The 17960-nt window shown below is 49.3% G+C and overlaps 1 protein-coding gene across 1 annotated transcript; it reads right to left on the bottom strand.

The window, feature by feature from the left end:
• Positions 1 to 539: 539 nt before the first annotated feature.
• On the bottom strand, positions 540 to 17129 carry LONP1 (lon peptidase 1, mitochondrial). The gene is made up of 18 exons (XM_086767075.1): positions 16749 to 17129; positions 15037 to 15125; positions 14509 to 14628; positions 12964 to 13192; positions 12557 to 12618; positions 11947 to 12076; positions 11474 to 11557; positions 10520 to 10740; positions 9505 to 9643; positions 8079 to 8257; positions 6836 to 6923; positions 5519 to 5641; positions 4631 to 4747; positions 4215 to 4355; positions 3965 to 4130; positions 3207 to 3415; positions 1806 to 1970; positions 540 to 922 (listed from the first exon to the last, which is right to left on the bottom strand). The coding sequence occupies exons 1-18, from the start codon at positions 17127 to 17129 to the stop codon at positions 758 to 760; spliced, it is 2808 nt and encodes a 935-aa protein (XP_086623201.1). The 3' UTR covers positions 540 to 757.
• Positions 17130 to 17960: the final 831 nt, after the last annotated feature.

Here is a 17960-nt window from a genome sequence, read left to right as displayed (position 1 = left end):
AAATGCAGTTTTTGTAGCACTGGCCCTAAGGTGAAGCACTTGAGCTCTCTGGCCCAAGCCACGTTTACTGGTGTACAACACTCGTGCCAGGCCCCGGGTTCCTTTTTTCAGTCAGTGAACACAACACAGCCATTGCAGGGCAGAGATGCCTGTGCCGGAGTGCTGATACCGAGCACGTGGCACGTCCGTCCAGCTCTGCTCTCCCTACGCCTGGAGTGGTTTCTGGCGGCACTAACCTGTGATTTCATCTGGAGAGCAGTGTCCCTCGCAGCTGAAGGCACCAGCTCCGCTGAACCATCCCAGAAGAGCTGCACGGCTGTCCCTGCAGCCTCACGCAGGTGTAGAAGCTGCGACAGGGAGGTTCCCCACCAGTACACCGTGACTGCTGAACGTGAATCGCAGCCCCAGCTCTGTCTGTTGCAAGTTAATGTTTCATAGGCAGGAACTTAGAATTACAGTGCAATAACTGAAAAATCTTTAATTAGAAGAGACTAGGCTAGCTCCACTGCGGGTGGCTGGTAACATGCACGTTCCTTAGGTAAAATTTCACAGTTTTATTGGAAATACTTGATGTGGATCATAATTCAACATCAGAGTGAGAAATACTTTATTCCACTAAAGCCGTAATTCTTTTCAGCAGCTGCGCAGCAGCAATAGCTCCATGTCCCGCTTCAGGACTGCCCCCAGGTCACCCCATTTCGGGGCAGGGGCCGAGCATCCAGGGACAGACACCTCCCGGCCATCAGGTCGCTAAACGTCACCCTCCAGTGGAGTCTGGCTTTGAAAATGCTGTATCAAATACCTCTTTGTAGTGCTCAACAAAATGCACCTCTAGTCCTTCTGTAATGAACCCAGCGAGGTCATAATAATCCTTTTTGTTCTCTGACGGCAGGATGATGCAGGTCACGCCTGCTCTCTTCGCCTGTGGGGAAAAAAGGCAGTTTGTTGAGTCCTAGAGATCCATCAGTCCGCTGCACACGCTCTCCCAGTTTAGACGGCCGGAGCAAGAACAGCTGTTCAGGAGCGCACGATCTGGCTTCGCTCTGCTCTGTGGAGAGCGCAAGGGCACCACGTACCGCTGTCACTAAGGAGGGATCGTGCTCTGGATCTCCCCAGAACGCACACTGCCCTGTCCCACCTCCCCAGCTGCAGGCACAGCTGACGTGGGAGTATTTCAGCAGGACTGTGTTGCACACTGGGGGATTGTGTGGACCAGTTCACGCTATTTTACAGAGTTTTTAAAGTCTGTTCCAATTTTAGTAAGAATAAACCCTGGAATCAAAGGAAGAATTAGAAACAGCGCAGACCAGCCCACCATATCAATGTGCATGACCCATCACCACAAGGCACTAAGTTCCTTGGATCTAAACCAGAAAAACAGGCATGTCTGTAGGAAATTTTAAGTCAGACAAATTCAAGCTGGAACTAGGGAACAGCCTTAACATTAAGGATGATACCTTAATGGCTATCATCGGATCTACACTGCAGGCCCTTAAACAGGCACTTAACTCAGTGCAGGTGATGGGACCGCGCCAGCCTGCTAGAGAGAAGAGCGCTTTCACAGCCAGAGGATCCCTCCACCCTGAATCCCATCAGTCGAGTAACCAGATCAGCACAGGCGCCCCGGCACAAAACCTGGGGTCCCATCTCCTTCCTCACAGCTGGAGACGCAGGGCAGATCCCCACGTACACTGAATTACTGCCTCTCCCATGACAAGAGCAGTCACTGCGGTTGTCCCGGCCACCGCTGAGCCGAAGCCAGGGCTCTCCCACAGACGATGCACAGACCAGGTAAGAGCTCTTACCGCAATAGTCTTCTCCTTGATTCCACCAACAGGAAGGATTTTTCCAGTTAACGACACCTCTCCAGTCATGGCCACGTTCTGCCTCACCGGGCAGTTCATGGCCAGCGACAGCAGGGCTGTTACTATAGTACACCCCGCGCTTGGTCCGTCCTTTGGCGTTGCGCCCTGTTTAAAAAAACAAAGCACAACCCCCCGACCCCGCCTTTAGCTCTTTCAAAGGGCAGCAAAGCCAGGCAACACCTTTGTCATTGCTGTTTTAACATGGCCCCAGTTTCAGGAGGTCTCAAAGGTTTTTGTGAAAGCATCACTGATGGAATACTGCTATCTGAATGTGACAACCTATTAATGATGTCGGTCCTTACCTCATTCACGCGGAATAATCCTTGAGTCTACAGTTTGGTTTCTGGCCTGGTGCCACCACAATACTGATCAAGCTCAGGATTTTGAATAAGTAACACGAGCTAAAAGCAGAGCTTGAACACTTTGAAGCTTTTTGTTGAGCTAAGCCAACCATGGAAACAAGTAAAGGAGGTCAGCATCACGAGGGACAACAGCATCAAGAGTCACAAAATAGGGGAAGCCAGTTTAGAAAGCCCAACAAAATTCCAAGCCTAAACTAGTGACAGTCTGGATTTATCTGCCATCTAACAGATCTCTGAGGTAAGGGCAGAAGAAAGGAATGTTTGAGAGGGAGTAGAGGCAGAGACAGTGTCTGGTGTTTCCCAATCCTGCAGAAATGAACACAGGTAATAACCAAGCACCTGGGCAGACAGAGCAAGCTGCAGCAAGGAGACTGGACTGGGTTAGGCAGCAGTTCAGAAGCAAAGCTTGGGCACAACGATAGTACAAATTTTTTCTTCAGTAACCTGCCCAAAGCCTGTTACGCGATGTACAAGCCCCTCTGAACACTGTGTGCGTTCATTTTCCATTCCTAACACTGGAAAAATGCAATCACTGCCATGACACGGACTGGGAACCAGGGCACGGAGACCAAGAGAAGCATTTTCAGTTACGTGTAAAGGACCTGAAGCCTTTACAGAGGCCTGGTAACAGAGACCTGAACACTGTTTCCTTGCACACAAGCTTTTATCCAAATCACTTCGCTCTGTGCCATGGCTTCCCAACTGACCAACGCAGCCAACAGCCACACCAGAAGCCCAGGATTTCTCACAGAATTATCCAAGCCTCTGTACTCCTGCCAAACGCTCGCTGCGGAAAGGAATGCAAACAGAGCTCATAAGAATGCTTTCACAGGATCCTGAGGAAAAAAGTCTCCTTTTCTAGGATTTACTGCTAAAAGAGGGCATTCTGCACAGCACGTGGCCCAACGAAGTGCTTTCCAGCTTCGTGTCTAGGGGAGCAAACCAGCCTCGCTGCTATGCACGCTCTGCGTCTGTTTACCTCTGGCACGTGCAAGTGGATATGGGAAGACATGAGAAAGTCGTTGCTGGGGTCCTTCTGCATCAGAAAGGCTCTGGCAAATGTGTAAGCTATTCTGGCACTCTCTTTCATCACGTCTCCTAGTTGCCCTGTTACTTCAAGGGACCCGTCCTTGTTTTCCTTGTCTTTGGGTCGCCTCAGGGAAGTTTCAACAAACAGAGTGGAACCTCCTAGGAAAGAAAAGAAAAACCACATCCTGAGAAAAGTGCAATGAGAATCAAACCGGAAGGTTTTGGTGACGCAGAAACAATGTCAGGAATGTGGATCTGAGGTGCTCTGATGAGACACCAGCTCTCGGGTAGAGCGGCTGAAGCCTGCTCTCTGAATGCCATCATACTGATCATTTCCCTCTTAACCACTTCAGTTCTCCCCAAGGTCAATCAAAGCCAGGGGTTTAATCTTTGCTGTGTGCTGTTCTTCCATCCTGCGGTGCACACGAGCCCCAAAGTTACTAGGGAAGTAACCCAATGAATGATGACTAGCCAGCATACAGAGGAAACATGCTGGCCTGAAGCTAAGATAAGCCTGGGAAAGGGAAAAAGAAAGGTCCCGTCTCCAGGGAAGAAGTAATCAGAATCTAAAAGCCCACAGAAATTAATTTTACTGGTGCCAATAGAACTTCACTGGGCTCAGTAGGGAACATTCAGTTTGACTATCACATTCAATTTTTAAAAAATTACACAGAAATGTAGATATTAACCCAAAAGTCATTGTCTCACCCATAGCTGTCCAGGCCAGGCCCATCACAACTCCTGGCGGAGTGGTTTCATACATGCGATCCACAGTGAAGATGGGCTTTCCTACGAAGTCCTGCAGGTTTTCAGGTGTCACTTGCACGGTCTCTGCTTCTCCGCTCACAATTTTGTAGGCAGATTTCCTCAGCACCTGAGTGAGACAGTGATTTGTTTCCGTAGGAAAGGTGTGAAGGCTGAAGCACAGTGCTCATGGTTACACACAACTTTCCCTCACCTTTTCCACTTGTTTCTGCAGATTCCTCACCCCGCTCTCTCTGCAGTACTGCTTGATGAGAACGGTCAGCACATCCGATGTGATTTTGGCTTTGTTTTCATCCAAGCCACACAGAACTCGTGCTTGAGGGACCAAGTACCTCTGAAAGAAATCATCCCCCATCCTTCTGTCAGTACTTGTGACAAAAGCCTGGCGGTTCCAACCCACTCAGCTTCATTTTGCTGTTAGCTCAATGCCACCTTCTGGAGTCCACCGCCCGTGGAACACTGGGGTTACTTTAACTGGGTGTTCAGAGGAACTCTGTCCAAAATGCCACGTGCCTTTTCTGGACACAGTTGGATGTAAATACGTAAGCCTGAATCTGCCAAACACATCTGATCACATGTAACTCGCAGTGCATCGGTGGTTTTTCTTACCTCTGCAATGGCAAGTTTCTCTTCTGCTACATATCCCGATACATTGATCACTTCCATTCTGTCCCGCAGAGGCTCTGGAATGGTTTCTGTTACGTTGGCAGTACAAATAAAAAGTACCTAGAGACACGACAAGATCCTTTTATGCATTTTCATTAACCTGCTGCTTTACTCCAAGCAATAGTTCCTCAGTTCTGTGCTTCTCTGAAGGGCTGGAGCAAGATCATCTTTGCAGTGGAATCTTGTTTTTATTACAGGAAAAGTTGTGGATTTTAGAACTACGTAGTAGGATGTTCCTGACCCCCAGAATAAATGTTTAGAAATACACAAAGCACAAACTGGGAAATGGGAATGGTCTGATACGGACCAGGAAACTATTTCCCTAGGGAGATCCAGACCTCACTTCTAAGTTGTTTCTGCCTTACATGAAGTTAGCACAGAAGTGACCAAATTATGTATACATATTTCTAATCCATCAATCCTGCAATTAATGTAAGCTGCACAGAAAGTGCAGCAGTGTGCGAAGACAACCAATTTCAACAGCTTGACAGCAGCATGAGGCCACTTCACTTGACAGCAGCTCTGCCAATCGTTACGCAGAAGAAATACTCCTGCTTGTTCAAGGTGAGAACACGCTGCTTTGCGTCCCCAGCTCTCCGGGGAGTCGGGGCCATAGGCCATACGCTGGCGATCGCGTTCTCTGGAGTACGCGCCGACACTCTGGTTAAAGCCAGCTCCCGCAGACAGCCCTATACACCTCGTGTCTCAATGCCATCTGTCTTGGCTTTCCAACCCACCAAAATGTCAGCATCTTCTCATGGACAGGAAATCTCTGCAATGATACCTATTCCCACATTCCAGCTCTACAACCTCTGCAGAAGAGAGAAATACCTTTGATAAATCCACAGGAACATCAAGGTAGTGATCCAAGAAGTTGGAGTTCTGCTCTGGGTCTAGCAGCTCTAGAAGGGCTGAGGATGGATCCCCTTGATATCCTCTTCCTATTTTATCCACCTGCAGGAGAAAAACATTAACATTCTAAGAAGTTTTCCACCACAATAAATACTCACACAAAGATTCTTTAAAGGCTCCATCTGTAAATCTTCACATCTTTGTTCATAAACAGCCACCACCAGCCTGTCGGTTTTCTGCGCGTTCACCCAAGCCCCGCTGTCCTGCCATGTGAGCACGACATGCCCCTTACGCTGCTCAGGGTGCAAAGTGCCTACATGCAACCCCTCGTCACAGCTCAGCGAGCGACCTTGCTGCTCTCACAGAATCACAGACCGACTGAGGCTGGTAGGGACGCTGAGGTCACCTTGTCCAACCCACTGCTCAAGCAGGGCCACCTAGAGCCGGCTGCCCAGGGCCCACATCCAAGGCTGTTGTCTCTTTCAGCATCGTTCGTGTTCTCCCAAGAAGAGGTCACAACAGGGCCCCTCTCCACTTTTTCTCCCTAAAAAGCAGCGTTAACTAGACGGACATAATGCCATTTGCTACCACCCCCAAGACAATGCTCCTCACCAACACCACGTAAGTGCCACAACCTACAGGTTCCCTTACCTTTCAAATCAAGATACTCATTGCTTACATTACACTGCAACTCGCTACCCAGTTTCTTGGTCCCCGTACCACTCCCAAGACATCTGCTGTTGGTCTTTCCCAGGAGGCTAGAGAGACCTTCAGTCTGCTCTGAACACCTGCTATTACGTCCTGTCCTTATTTGCTCTTCCACAAAGCAGCAGGCTGGTAGCCCCGTCTCATTTATTCTCAAATCAGACCACAAACTGACTGTAAGCATCTCATTCTTATAGTCTTGCTTTCGACCTGCTGCGAGAGGGACTCCTTCTAATAACGGCATGGGCAATAGCGGTTTTGTGCACAGTGATGTCCCACACCTAGGTGGGGAACACGAGAGCCACCGAAGGCTCTGAATATCCGGCTGAGTCCATTAGGATCCTCGCGATCCAAATAGCTGCACTTTAATGAGAATGGCACGACTGAAATATTAAAGTTGAATCTGTTATAGGAAGAGAAAACAAAGGGTCTGAAGTATCACTGTCACCCGAAGACCTTGAGAGCCCAGCCTCATTTAAATAAAAAACCACAGAATTTTTGGGATAGTTACTGCTTCACCTTTCCCATTGGGGTCAAGAACTGATACATGTTTGTAAGAGCAAAAACGAGAAGAAAGGCCAGGTACATCACCTCATCGATCAGTATAAGTGGATTCTCCGTCTTGGTCTTCTTCAGACACTGGATGATCTTTCCTGGCATTGCTCCGACATACGTCCTCCTGTTTTAGCAGAGACTGTGTTTAGGGAACACGGTGAAGTGCAGCACACAGCAGGCAGCTGCTGGAACAGGTGTGTCCTGCTGGGAAACACGGCTGTATTCCTTCTACATCACCATGCTGAGCACCGAGACCCAGCTAGTCTGTTTCTAGCAGAGATCAAACATGAATTTTGGCAGAATACTCCTGGACTGCAGCTTTTGTCTTTAGTTTGAATCACTTTTAAATTAGAGGGAAGCAAAGAGGTAAGTCTGAGAACAGAGACTTGCTTTTTTTGGGTAAAGAAATGTTAGAAAAGGGAACGTTCCATTCCCTCATTTGGTAGGGACAAAAAAGGACTATCAGCGTGAATCAAAAGATACACCGAAGGAACAAACTGCTAACAGCAAAACACAATCCTTCTGCTAGAGGTAACTGGCATCCAGGAACAGGCAGAAGTGGAGCAAGAGGGTAACAGCAGAGTGAATGCCAAGAGGCACAAGCAGAGAACGTCCTGAAAAGCAGATAAAATATTTCTCTCTGCTTCTGGGAGAGGGCAGAACCTCACAGGTTCAGTACACACTGCAGAACAGCTACTCCTACTAGTTCAACACCACTGCTAGTTTTGTTTTCAGGTGTATGTGGAGGAAAAACAAACCCGTAGCAGGGTTAGATTTGCTCATTTTTTATTTCACATATCACATATCTTGTTCTCCCAATGAACACTCCTGTCCCAAAGTTTTCCTGACACAGCACCTCAGAAACCAAGTCCCAGTCACACCTGATCACAGGTAATTCAGAAACCAAGCCTCAATCACACCGAACACGGGAATGACCCTGCTCAAACTGCCGCCGTTCTCTAGTGCTGGCATTTACAGACAGAAATTTAGCATTTGGCATTGGCGCAGTGCTTCTGGGGAGCTCACGCAGCTTTCCAAAGGTCTGCCACAGGCACACACAGGAAGCGGGGAGTGACTGCAGTTAGAGACAGGAACATGCCTGCGTTCCAAACTCCACCCTTCGCTGTCCCTTTCACCTCTGCCTGCATCCCAGCTCCTCTCACCAAGGGTGGCAGAACAGAGATGAAAATGCCACACACTGTCCAACCTCAGTTAGGTTCCTGTTTTGAGAGCATTAGTAAAATCTGCCAGATAGAGAAACTGCTCAAGGCACACTGACCTGTGTCCTTTTATCTCTGCCACATCAGTCATCCCGCCAACGCTGAAGCGGAAGTACTCTCTGTTCAGGGCTCTGGCAATGGAGCGGGCAATGCTGGTTTTGCCAACCCCAGGGGGGCCATAGAAACACAGGATCTTCCCCTGGGTGGATCCTCGCAGCTGGCTGACTGCTATGAATTCCTGAAGAACAGATGAAGCACCAGCAGTGAACGGAGGGCAACTGCAGCAACACCAAACCAGATTTGTTATCAGGTCAAGCAATGAGTACAAAACGAGGGTCACACACTGGTGCTCAAAGCAACTGGGAAGGGCAAGGGGAAAAGCTAAAGGAGGATACTGGTGCACCTCTTTTCCCTCCTTACTTACACACTTGCTTGTCCCTGGGGTTTGTGCTCTGTACTCATCTCACTGGAGCCAGCAGTCTCTCTCTCCACTGCCTTGGAGCAGGAAGACAGATTTCCAGTTCTCCTCCCAGCCTCCTTAGTTCTCACCGGAGTCTCCCAAGCCACAAGTGAGCATCTCCTACTGTACCACTCCTCTGCTAGGTTCAACTTGCATCTTTTCACACTCCTGTGCTAGGCAACCCTCAGATAACGCTCAGCAGTTGAGAAATCCAAAGATCACATTTCAGAAGGGAAGTCTCAACTGCACACACGCTTACAATGGAGAAATCACTACAAGTGGGCAGAGACGTGGCTCCTCTGTAATGAGCTAGTTATTTAGCAAACTGAGCCTTGAACTATTCCACCTACAGCACTGAACTCTGCAGCAATACCATACAAGGACAACAGCACCAACTAATTAAGGCTCAGACCCGCACGTGTGTTTCTCGGTACCTTAAAATCATCAACCTCACATTGCTACAGCTGGGAAATCTCCTCTGCGTGGAATTAATCACATCAACAGTCAAAGTCAAACAGTCAAAGCCGTCTCTCCCTCACGGGGTGCGTTCATGCGCTTGCCCAGTACGGCACAAATCCTGCCAGCGCTGAGATTGTCTTTCACTGCTTGGATGCCTTAGCTGGCTACAGGGGGGAGCCTGCTCCCGTCCCCTGGAAAGGACGGCAGTTCCCACAACAAGTTGTTCCAACCTGCTGCGAGTATCTACTCTGATCTAAAGCAGCTTCCCTAACCGCAGCAAGCACAGGCTGGACATCCTGAGGGAAAAGGGAAAGGAGCTGTGGAACAGGGCAACGCGGAAAGCTACCGTGTTTGCTTATGAGGGCTGCACTGCACAGGCTACAGACCCTTCACTGCCACAAGTGAACAAACATTAACTGATCACCAGAACATCCTGTTCTTTGACTCAGCGCTCTGTTTGATCCAGGAATTAACACAAATTGAACAGAGAGCTGCAATCCAAAACACAACCAAACGCCTGACGCTCAGCAGTGTGAGATGGGACACGCTGCCTGTTCCTGCTTTACCAGAATTCGCTTCTTGACGTCATCCATTCCATAATGGTCCTCCTCCAGAACTGCTCGGGCTCTGCTGAGCTCCAGGTTCTCCTCGCTGCACTTGCCCCACGGGATGGATGTCAGCCAGTCCAAGTAGTTCCGTGTAACACTGACGGAAACACACCAACGAGAGTGATTTGACAACAACCCGCTCATGCCATCCTCTGCTGCCTTCCAAAATGACCTCATCCAGAACCAGTGGGCTATAAATCAGTCATGGAAGGGAGACTGTGACAGTCACTGCTAACCTTTTGTTATGGTCTGCATTCCCTTGGCCCCATCCCCTCCGCTCCCAAAATTTCAAAGCTTTTTTTCACAAGTTTTGCTCTCCTGAGACAAAGAACCTCCAACACACCATGCAAAGACCTAGATTCCCACACACAAATGCCTTGTGTGGTTTTTTGGTGTGGGGCTGGTTGCTGTTTGAAGATGAGCAGGACTGCTTGTAAGCTCTGCGCTACTGTCAACTGTTTGATCAGGTCATGAAACCTGAAGATAAAAAAAACAGTTCTCTCTGTTTCTGTAGGGGACCAAGACAATCCACGGCACTGATTATGCGGTAAAAGCTCCTTTGCAATTCCAACCCTGCCCCAACACCTCAGGCAGCCTAGCCAAGGTCATGTGTTAGCAACTAGCTTCTCTTCTCTCTTATCTAATGAAAACACCTCAGTACAAGAGAGAAGAGCCAGAATTAAGGGCTGAAGAAATCACCGGACATTTAATGAGGGGCAAGGAACTGCACAGTTCTTATCCACAGCACTAGGCTGCAACAGAAGACTTGAAATGTTGAAAAGACATAAATTACAGAAAAATATAGGAGATTTGGAGAACAATCCTATAGCCAGGATGTGATCGTATGCTACATTCAGGGAAAACGACAACAAAAAGAGAAAAGAAACTCTTAAGGAAAGAGCTTCACAGAATTTTACTGACTTCCCTTACTCTCCCAGCTAACCCTGACAGCAGAGGACAGCGATGCACTCACTTGAATTCCGAGGAGTGATTATCCAGCAAGCTCAGCTTATTCAACTCTTCATCAATCACATCCATGACGTGTTTTGGCACGACCAGCTCCTTCAGTCGCTCACGGAACTTCTCTTCTATAGCATCCTTGTCCTCTTTTTCCAGACCTAGCTCTTTCTTAATGATCTTCAGTTGCTCTTGGAGAAGATATTTGCGATGTGTTTGCTTGATCTTCTCCTCAACCTAGACACAGCAACAAATACAGTCGCTATTCTGTTCCTGGTACACCCATCAAACACCAAATGCTTCCGAGTGCCTCCCAGTTATAACCTTACCAGCAACTGAAAATACTACTTGGAAATCATTTGCAGCATGTTGTAACAAAAACTCTACGACATACACCATTTCCTTCTGCATCTCGGTGGCCTCTACTGTCCATGACTCCCTACTTCCATGGTTTGTTTATGCTGAGGAGACCAAAAGCTGGGCAGACTAAGCCAGATGTGACCTCCCTAGTGCCAAACAGGAGGGGATAACCACTTCTCTCGACCTGCTGTCTACGCAGCTGCAAACAGAGCCCAGTATGCAGCCTGCCTTCCTTGCCACAAGGACAGGTTGTTCAGAAGAACACTGTGCTGCTGACACTATTACATGCTATACACAGTATTACGCTGTGTATTTTTTACACGGGTGTTTGGTAAACCGCAGCTCTCCAGGATTTACCTGCTTGCGTGAAATGACAACTTGGACCCATTTTAACAGCAGGTGCCGTAGCCTCACATCTTGTTACTTTTACAACACGCATAAAAAATCAGATTTCTAACAGAAGAAGGATATAAAATCTTAACTCTAAAATAACCCCCTTTAGAGTGCGTACCATTGTCTCACTTTAAAAGTCTTCACTCACCACGCTAAGCAGCGCAGTGGTGGACACGATGTAAACACACACAATGTATGTGTTACTCAAAAAACTCACCTCCCTTCCCAAACGCTGCTGAAGTTTGCTCAGCTCATATTCCTTCTTCAGGAGGGAAAGGGCTTTGTAAAGCCGTTTGGGAATCTGGAAAAGACAGACACAAACCGAGTTTTCAGACACTGCACTCTTGGCAACTCCCCGTGAGAAAGGGAGCAGAAACAGCTTCACAGGCTGTCTGGGAGAACTCGCCAGTACCTGCAGATGTGAAAAGACAAATCGCGTAGGAATTCCACAGCACGCAACCAGTGTGCTTAAGACAATTATTTGCACTAAAGACACAGAGCATCCAGCCTTTCCCTGAAGGTAAGGCACTGATGACTTACTGCGTCCTTCAACCTAGCTACTGCTATCAACCTGCCACCAAACACCGAACCGAAGTCCCCTTTGTCCTGAGGCTGGCAAAGAAACCCTGACACACAACACACGTACTTTTGATTCAGTTAACACAGCTTGGGCTAAAAACTTCATCTTACACTGGTTTCTTCCAAGATGTCTTGAAGTTCGTGTGACTCCGCCCCTGTCAGTGCCGCGCCCATGTCACTCAGATAGATAGGATTATCCACCACGCGCTGGCCAGCCTGCATCATCTGAAGCACGGACTCTCTGAAAAAACAGCAATAAAACCCCAGATGCTCAGTAAACTTTTAAGTTCACAAGGGAGCATCCTTACAGAGTTATTTATTTGTTATGACAGAGTAAGGAAAAGAAACACAGCTCCGTTCCATAGCAAAATAACTAATTTTTAAAAAATTCAACTAAGCCACTACTCAGTAACAAACACATAAATCACTCGATAAAAGGAATGATTGCTGATAAATAAAACCAAGTCACAAAATGCTCTCAACAGTTACGTAACAGTTCAGTGAGCTTCACTTCGACCCAGACCACCTGCCACAGGCCTTATCGTCCTACTTCGCATTTAAGTTTCACATCAGGTTTTCAAAACTTGCCCTCCCTTTCCAACAACGGATGACAAAGCTTGCATCCCAAACCAAAACTCTAGGTGACAATCCAGCACATCTCAGCGTACTTCAGCCTGAGAACACGCCGTTCCCAAAGCGGGGCAGCATGGGAAACACGCACCTGTACAAGGGGTTCAAGGCAATGATGTCTCGGATTGTTTTGACAATTTCTGCAGTAAGCGCCTGTAAACACAACAAAGATTTGGTGAGCAAAAGACTGGAAAAGGACAGGCAAGGCCTCAGTACAAATATGCCACGTCCCAACCTCTCCAGCACAGGAAAAAAGCCCCTGCCACCCATTTGCAGCGGCGTGTTGTAGGGGTACTTGGTGTTTGGCGGGAGACCAGGAGCTGTTGTAGTGAAAAATCACTATTTTCATATCATCCACTCGCGTAGTGACTGTGAGGAGGAGGAACCGGTTTGCAAGGCCTGAAATGAGAGCCCAGTTTTTGAGCTCTTCCTTTTAAGCAACCAATGTAGGTGCAACTCCACAGGACGAGTCCAGGCTCGCATGATTAATTCACTCACTTTAACCTCTTCTGTGATCTGAAAATCTTCATGAACCACATTCTCCACTTCTACCATGAGAACTTCCTGCGAGGAAGCAGCTACAGGATCTAGCACCACTTCCACAGCTTGGTCCTTTGCTCCAGGCTCCTCTTCAGCCTCTTTCTTAGAACGCTTCTGTTTCCTTCTCACTTTCTGTTTGTTCTCAGGCTCCTCAGGTTCAACCTCTAGTTGCTTGTTTATACGAATCCTGAAAACCAAAAGAAATCAGTTACAATCAGTTCTAGATCACATGGCATAATCACCTTCCAAAAATACAAACTGCTACTGTTTTTAGACTTTTCTGAGTTTTGCCTGCTGCGCATACAGCCTCACGTCAGACGTTTTCAGTACAGATTACGACCTACAGTTCTCCAGAAAGGGATCAAAATCTTGCCCTCTCCATGGACTAAAAGGTTTCCCCACTAAAGACGAGTGCTAGACAAACACTCAGGAAGTACAACAGCTTCTGACAAAGTTCTTACAAGGCTGTGAAGTCCAAAAAACCCTTAAGGTGTAGCAGGCTCCCAGCTCATCGGATAACTGCCATTATGCGCAGGGTCTGACTTTCTACGAGAACTCCTTCAAAAAATAAGCGCTCCTCAACTACTCTGACTGCCTGCCACTAGCAACTTCTGACTAATTTTAACTACTCTTGTTAACAGAACAGTCACAATGAAGTTCAAAAACATTGTCTGGAGGGTGGGGTTGCCGGTGCCGGAAATCAGTTGCTGGGTAGGAGAACTTCCCCTCGCAGGGCAACCCAAAAATTCCAAGTAAACCAAAACCAACAGCTGCCTATTTCCAAAATCTGTGCGAACAAGACTGATTTGAAATGCAGCAGGACGTCTAACGCTTCCCGTGGAAAGGAGCTGACTTGCAAACTCAGCCTGGAGAAGTACTGCCCATTCTCTGCTGTCCAGAACAAATGCAACTGAAGCACAGCAACTGGGAGGAGCAAAGCAATGCTTTAAAGCAAAACCCACCCTGCATCTGTTCCCCCCACCGTGTCTCTGTCCTTCTGTTTTCCCTTCTAATGGAAATTAATTACTTGACGCTTAAAATCACAATTTCATATTGTCTTATGTCAAATTACTTGGCAAATAGCTAAACCTACATTCCCAACAATAACCCTGTTTTCTTCAATTCAGTTCTGGGACAAGATGATGTAGACAAAACGTGATTACGGTTCTGGATAATTTTTTTAAAAACAAAAACACCAGCTTGAATTAGTTCCAGATAATTTCTTTCACCATTACTAAACCTTGCTGTACTTCTCAGAGAAACTCCTAAACTTCAGCCTAATGGCTGCTTGCTCGCGTCACGTTACGGTTTATACGAGCGTGACACGCGCTAGCTCTCCCTTTTTGGGGCCGTCGCATCTGTAACAGCACGCAGAACGCTGGGGCTGGAGCGCTGCTAACAGAGGAAAAGCCTGCCGAATGCGAGCACATGGGGGAAACAATAACGGGATTCACGTGTTTAGAAAGAATTCTGGTGAGACGCAGCGGAAGCACAAGCAATTACCTTCGGTGTCCCATGACTATCATACGCAACTTGTCTCCAAGGTCCTGCATTTCGTGAATCTGCACAAAAGTTCCCATCTGGTAGATTTCGTTCAGATCCTCCACCACATCGGATTCATTGCTAGTGAGGGAAAAAATTGGAGCAGATATTCAGAATCCTGAGAAAGCAGGTAAGATTAGAAAAGAAAGAAACAATCACTGGTTGCAGAACTTTAAACCGGACTCAGGAGCACAGAAACTTCATTTTATCCCCTCGGATACCACCATGTGGTCCCCTTCCGAATCACCCAGCTACCTGGACGGTTCCTCTCCCTCCCAAATAACAACAGCCGTTTTTAAAGCCAGGCTCAAGCTCCTGGCAGCAGCAATGGCAACGGTCACAGTGAGAGACTGGTCCCAGCCTATGCACCACTTCTGCAGAACCATTCGCGGCAGGGAATTTCCCATCATAGCTTTCAGTGTAAATTCAGGCTAGTCATAGAAATAGCTTATTTTAACGTTTTTAAAAAGATCAAGAGAAATTACTTACTTATCATCCTTTTTAAGAAAAACACCAGCGTAAGGCTGGGCGAGACGAACTTTCCTCCTCAGCAGCTCAACCAGCTTCTTATTTTTAACCTAAAACAACGACAGGTAGGAAGTCAGGGCTGGATTTTCTGTAAGCTCTGTACCTTCAGCGTGCCAGGCACGGTGAAACCCTACGACTGAGTTATCAAGTCTAACCTCACATTTTTCTAGTCTTACCCTTATTAGGGGACAGAAATATGGAAGTGGAAGAACATTAGAGAAACCTGAAATCTGGGTATTTGAAACAGGTCACTGAGTACATAAAGCAAGCTTGAAGGCAGGGGGAGAAACCAGGCCTCCCTTACAAGTCTTGTGAGCAACAAATCTCTCAGTCCCTTCAACAATATTTTGTAAGAGTTTCAGTTGCCTTCCCCTTCCACTCCCGTATGTCCCAGCTCTCCGCTCCTGCTGGGGAGCTAGTCCAACCTTCCCCATCAATTACTGGGACTCTGCCCGCTGACCCCAGTTTAAATCCTCTTCCCCAATGCCCCCGCTGTCCAACCATTCTCCTGCACCCACCAGCCCACCTGAGCCCCCGCTCTGAGTCTCAGCCAGTATTTAATAATCCCGTATTCACCGCAGAGACTCCACACTGTAAGGAAATAAGGCGTTAAATGGCAGCAGAGAGGATTCTGGGGTAAGAGAGAGCATTTAACAGCCATCTTCACGCAGGGCACTGTTGACCTATGCATTGAAATTAATGACTTATACATAAAAGTGTTGTATGATGGCTTGCCTAAAGATCATCACAATACATAATCTTCTCCTTCTCCCAACACATCTAGAAAGACACTAAAATCTGCACACAGCAGATCTGGACATCCAGAAAAATACGATGATAATTGACACTACAGGAACAGGAAACTACTGATTCAGTTTTTGTTGTATTTACTCCAAAATCAGATTGGTAAAATACTAGTGAGGAGGAAAAACATGAGTACTGGTTCCAAAATGGTTGCATTTCAAGAGGAAAAAGTATTTCTGGCTTGTGAGCTCAAGTCACACGTCAAAGGTCAAATTTATGGCTCTTAAAAACAGACACAGAGGTGTAAAGATCACACTCTGAAACTGAGATCTCCCCATCTCTCAGCACCTGCTCCCACCACAGCGGTGTTGCTCTACACTGAATTCACGCGTTCTTCGTGCAGCTCGCAGCGTACTGCCTTCCTATTCTGCTTCACATCTTGCTCGTGGTGCAACGACACAAGCCCACAACGCTACACCAAGGACGCGTTTGCTTAACCTCCAGGAAAAGAACACGGAGACAGCAAACTCTGGAAGAGCTCCTGCGTGAATCGCTGACCTTCCCCGTTAGCAGCAGCCTTGGCGCCTCTGATGCAATACCTATGAAATCTGAAATCCGTGACTACTCCAGAAGAAACCGCTGCTCCCCCACGGCCGGGCTATACTGCAGAATTAAACACCGAGAAGCAGAGGGCCGCACGCACCCCGCTGCCCTCCCCGGTACTCTCCGGTTCAGAGCAACCCGCACAGACAAGCGGCACGGCTCCCAGGAGAGGAGCGGCCCCGCCGCTCCCAGCAGCTGGGACACAAGAGCACCCCCGGCCGCCGCCCCCGCTGCGCGGGCTCCCGGGCAGGGCCGGGCCCGGCCACCGAACCGCTCCTCGGCGGCGGCCGGTTCTCCCCGTCCCGGCGGGGCCGAGCGCCCCTCACCTCGATGATCTTGATGAAGCGCGGGAAGACGGGGTTGCGCGTCACGGCGATGAGAGGGACGTTGGGGAAATGCTCCGGGACGAGCAGCGGCGTCAGCGCCGTCATCACCGGCCCGGCCCCGCCAGCGTCCGCCCCGCCACCGCCGCCGTCCTCGCCGCCGCCGCCGCCGCCGCCCTCCAGCGCGTCGCCCCCCGCCAGGCCGCCGGGGCTCCGCCGGTGCCATCGCGGGCCGGTGCTGAAGGCGGCGCGGGCCGGCGGCGCGGAGCCCAGCGGGGCCGGGGGAGCGGCGGAGGAGGCGGCGGCCAAGAGGCGGCGCCGCGCGGGCCCCAGCAGCGCCGGCCGCCAGCGCCCGCACAGCCGCAAGCAGCGGGCTGCCGCCATGCTGCCGCGCGCCCCTGCGACACTTCCGCCCCGCCGCGGCGCGCAGGCGCGGGGAGCGCCAGGGCCCGCCTTGCCCGGCAGCGCGTGGCGGCGCGCACGTCCGAGCCCTCCCCAAGGTCGTGGGTTCGCATCCCGGCCCCGGCAGCGGCCCGGCGCTCCCGGTGGAGCCAAACCATCCCGGGTGAAACGAGTGGAGAGAGGTGGAAGGAAAGGGGTCTGTGGGTGAAAAGCCAGAAATGAGAGAAACTCCCACTGGAGAAAGAGCTCAGGGGATCCTGTGAATGCATCTTTGGCCACTGCCCCATTATCCTCCGTAGGCCAAGACCTCAGTGAGGTCAGTTGCCCAGGACCGTGTCCAGGTGGGTTCTGGATATTTCCAAGGACGGAGACTCCACAATCTCTCTGGGCACCCTGTGCCAGTGCTCAGTCGCCCTCTGAGTCAAAAAGTGTTTCCTGATGTTCAGAGGGAGCCTCCTGTGTTTCAGTTTGTGCCCATTGCCTCATGCCCTGTTACTGGGCACTACTGGGACCAGCCTGGCTCCGTCCTTTTCAGAGTGATTGAACACGTGCAGGTTGCCCAGAGAGGCTGTGGGACCTACATCCTTGGAGATGTTCAAAATCAAACTAGACGAAGCCCTGAGCAACCCGCTCTAGCTGACCCTGCTTTGAGCAGAGGGATTTGACCAGGTGATCTCCAGAGACCCCTCGACCAAACTGCCTGTCCCATGCAGGAGAGCCTCCACGGCTGGCAGGGCGGGAGGTGTGGACTTGCGCGTGTGCACCCTGGGCAGCCTTGCTTGGAGGCCGTGGAATCTCTTGATCAGAACCCCA

This window comes from Chlamydotis macqueenii, chromosome 26, assembly GCF_036417535.1.
Source record: "Chlamydotis macqueenii isolate bChlMac1 chromosome 26, bChlMac1.mat, whole genome shotgun sequence".
In the NCBI taxonomy this organism is placed as follows: Eukaryota; Metazoa; Chordata; class Aves; order Otidiformes; family Otididae; genus Chlamydotis; species Chlamydotis macqueenii.
The sequence above is the reverse complement of the archived record's forward strand: the minus strand, read 5'-3'. Positions and strand labels throughout refer to the sequence as shown.

Bases quoted from the DNA above. Each gene is read 5' to 3' on its own strand.
- LONP1 (XM_086767075.1), bottom strand. From the start codon at position 17,129: ATGGCGGCAGCCCGCTGCTTGCGGCTGTGCGGGCGCTGGCGGCCGGCG. The intron at 10,741-11,473 runs GTGAGTTTTTTG...TGCTGTGTCTAG, and splicing joins AGCAGCGTTTGGGAAGGGAG to GTTGAGGAGAAGATCAAGCA. The intron at 1,971-3,206 runs GTAAACAGACGC...TTTTTTAAACAG, and splicing joins TCCACTTGCACGTGCCAGAG to GGCGCAACGCCAAAGGACGG.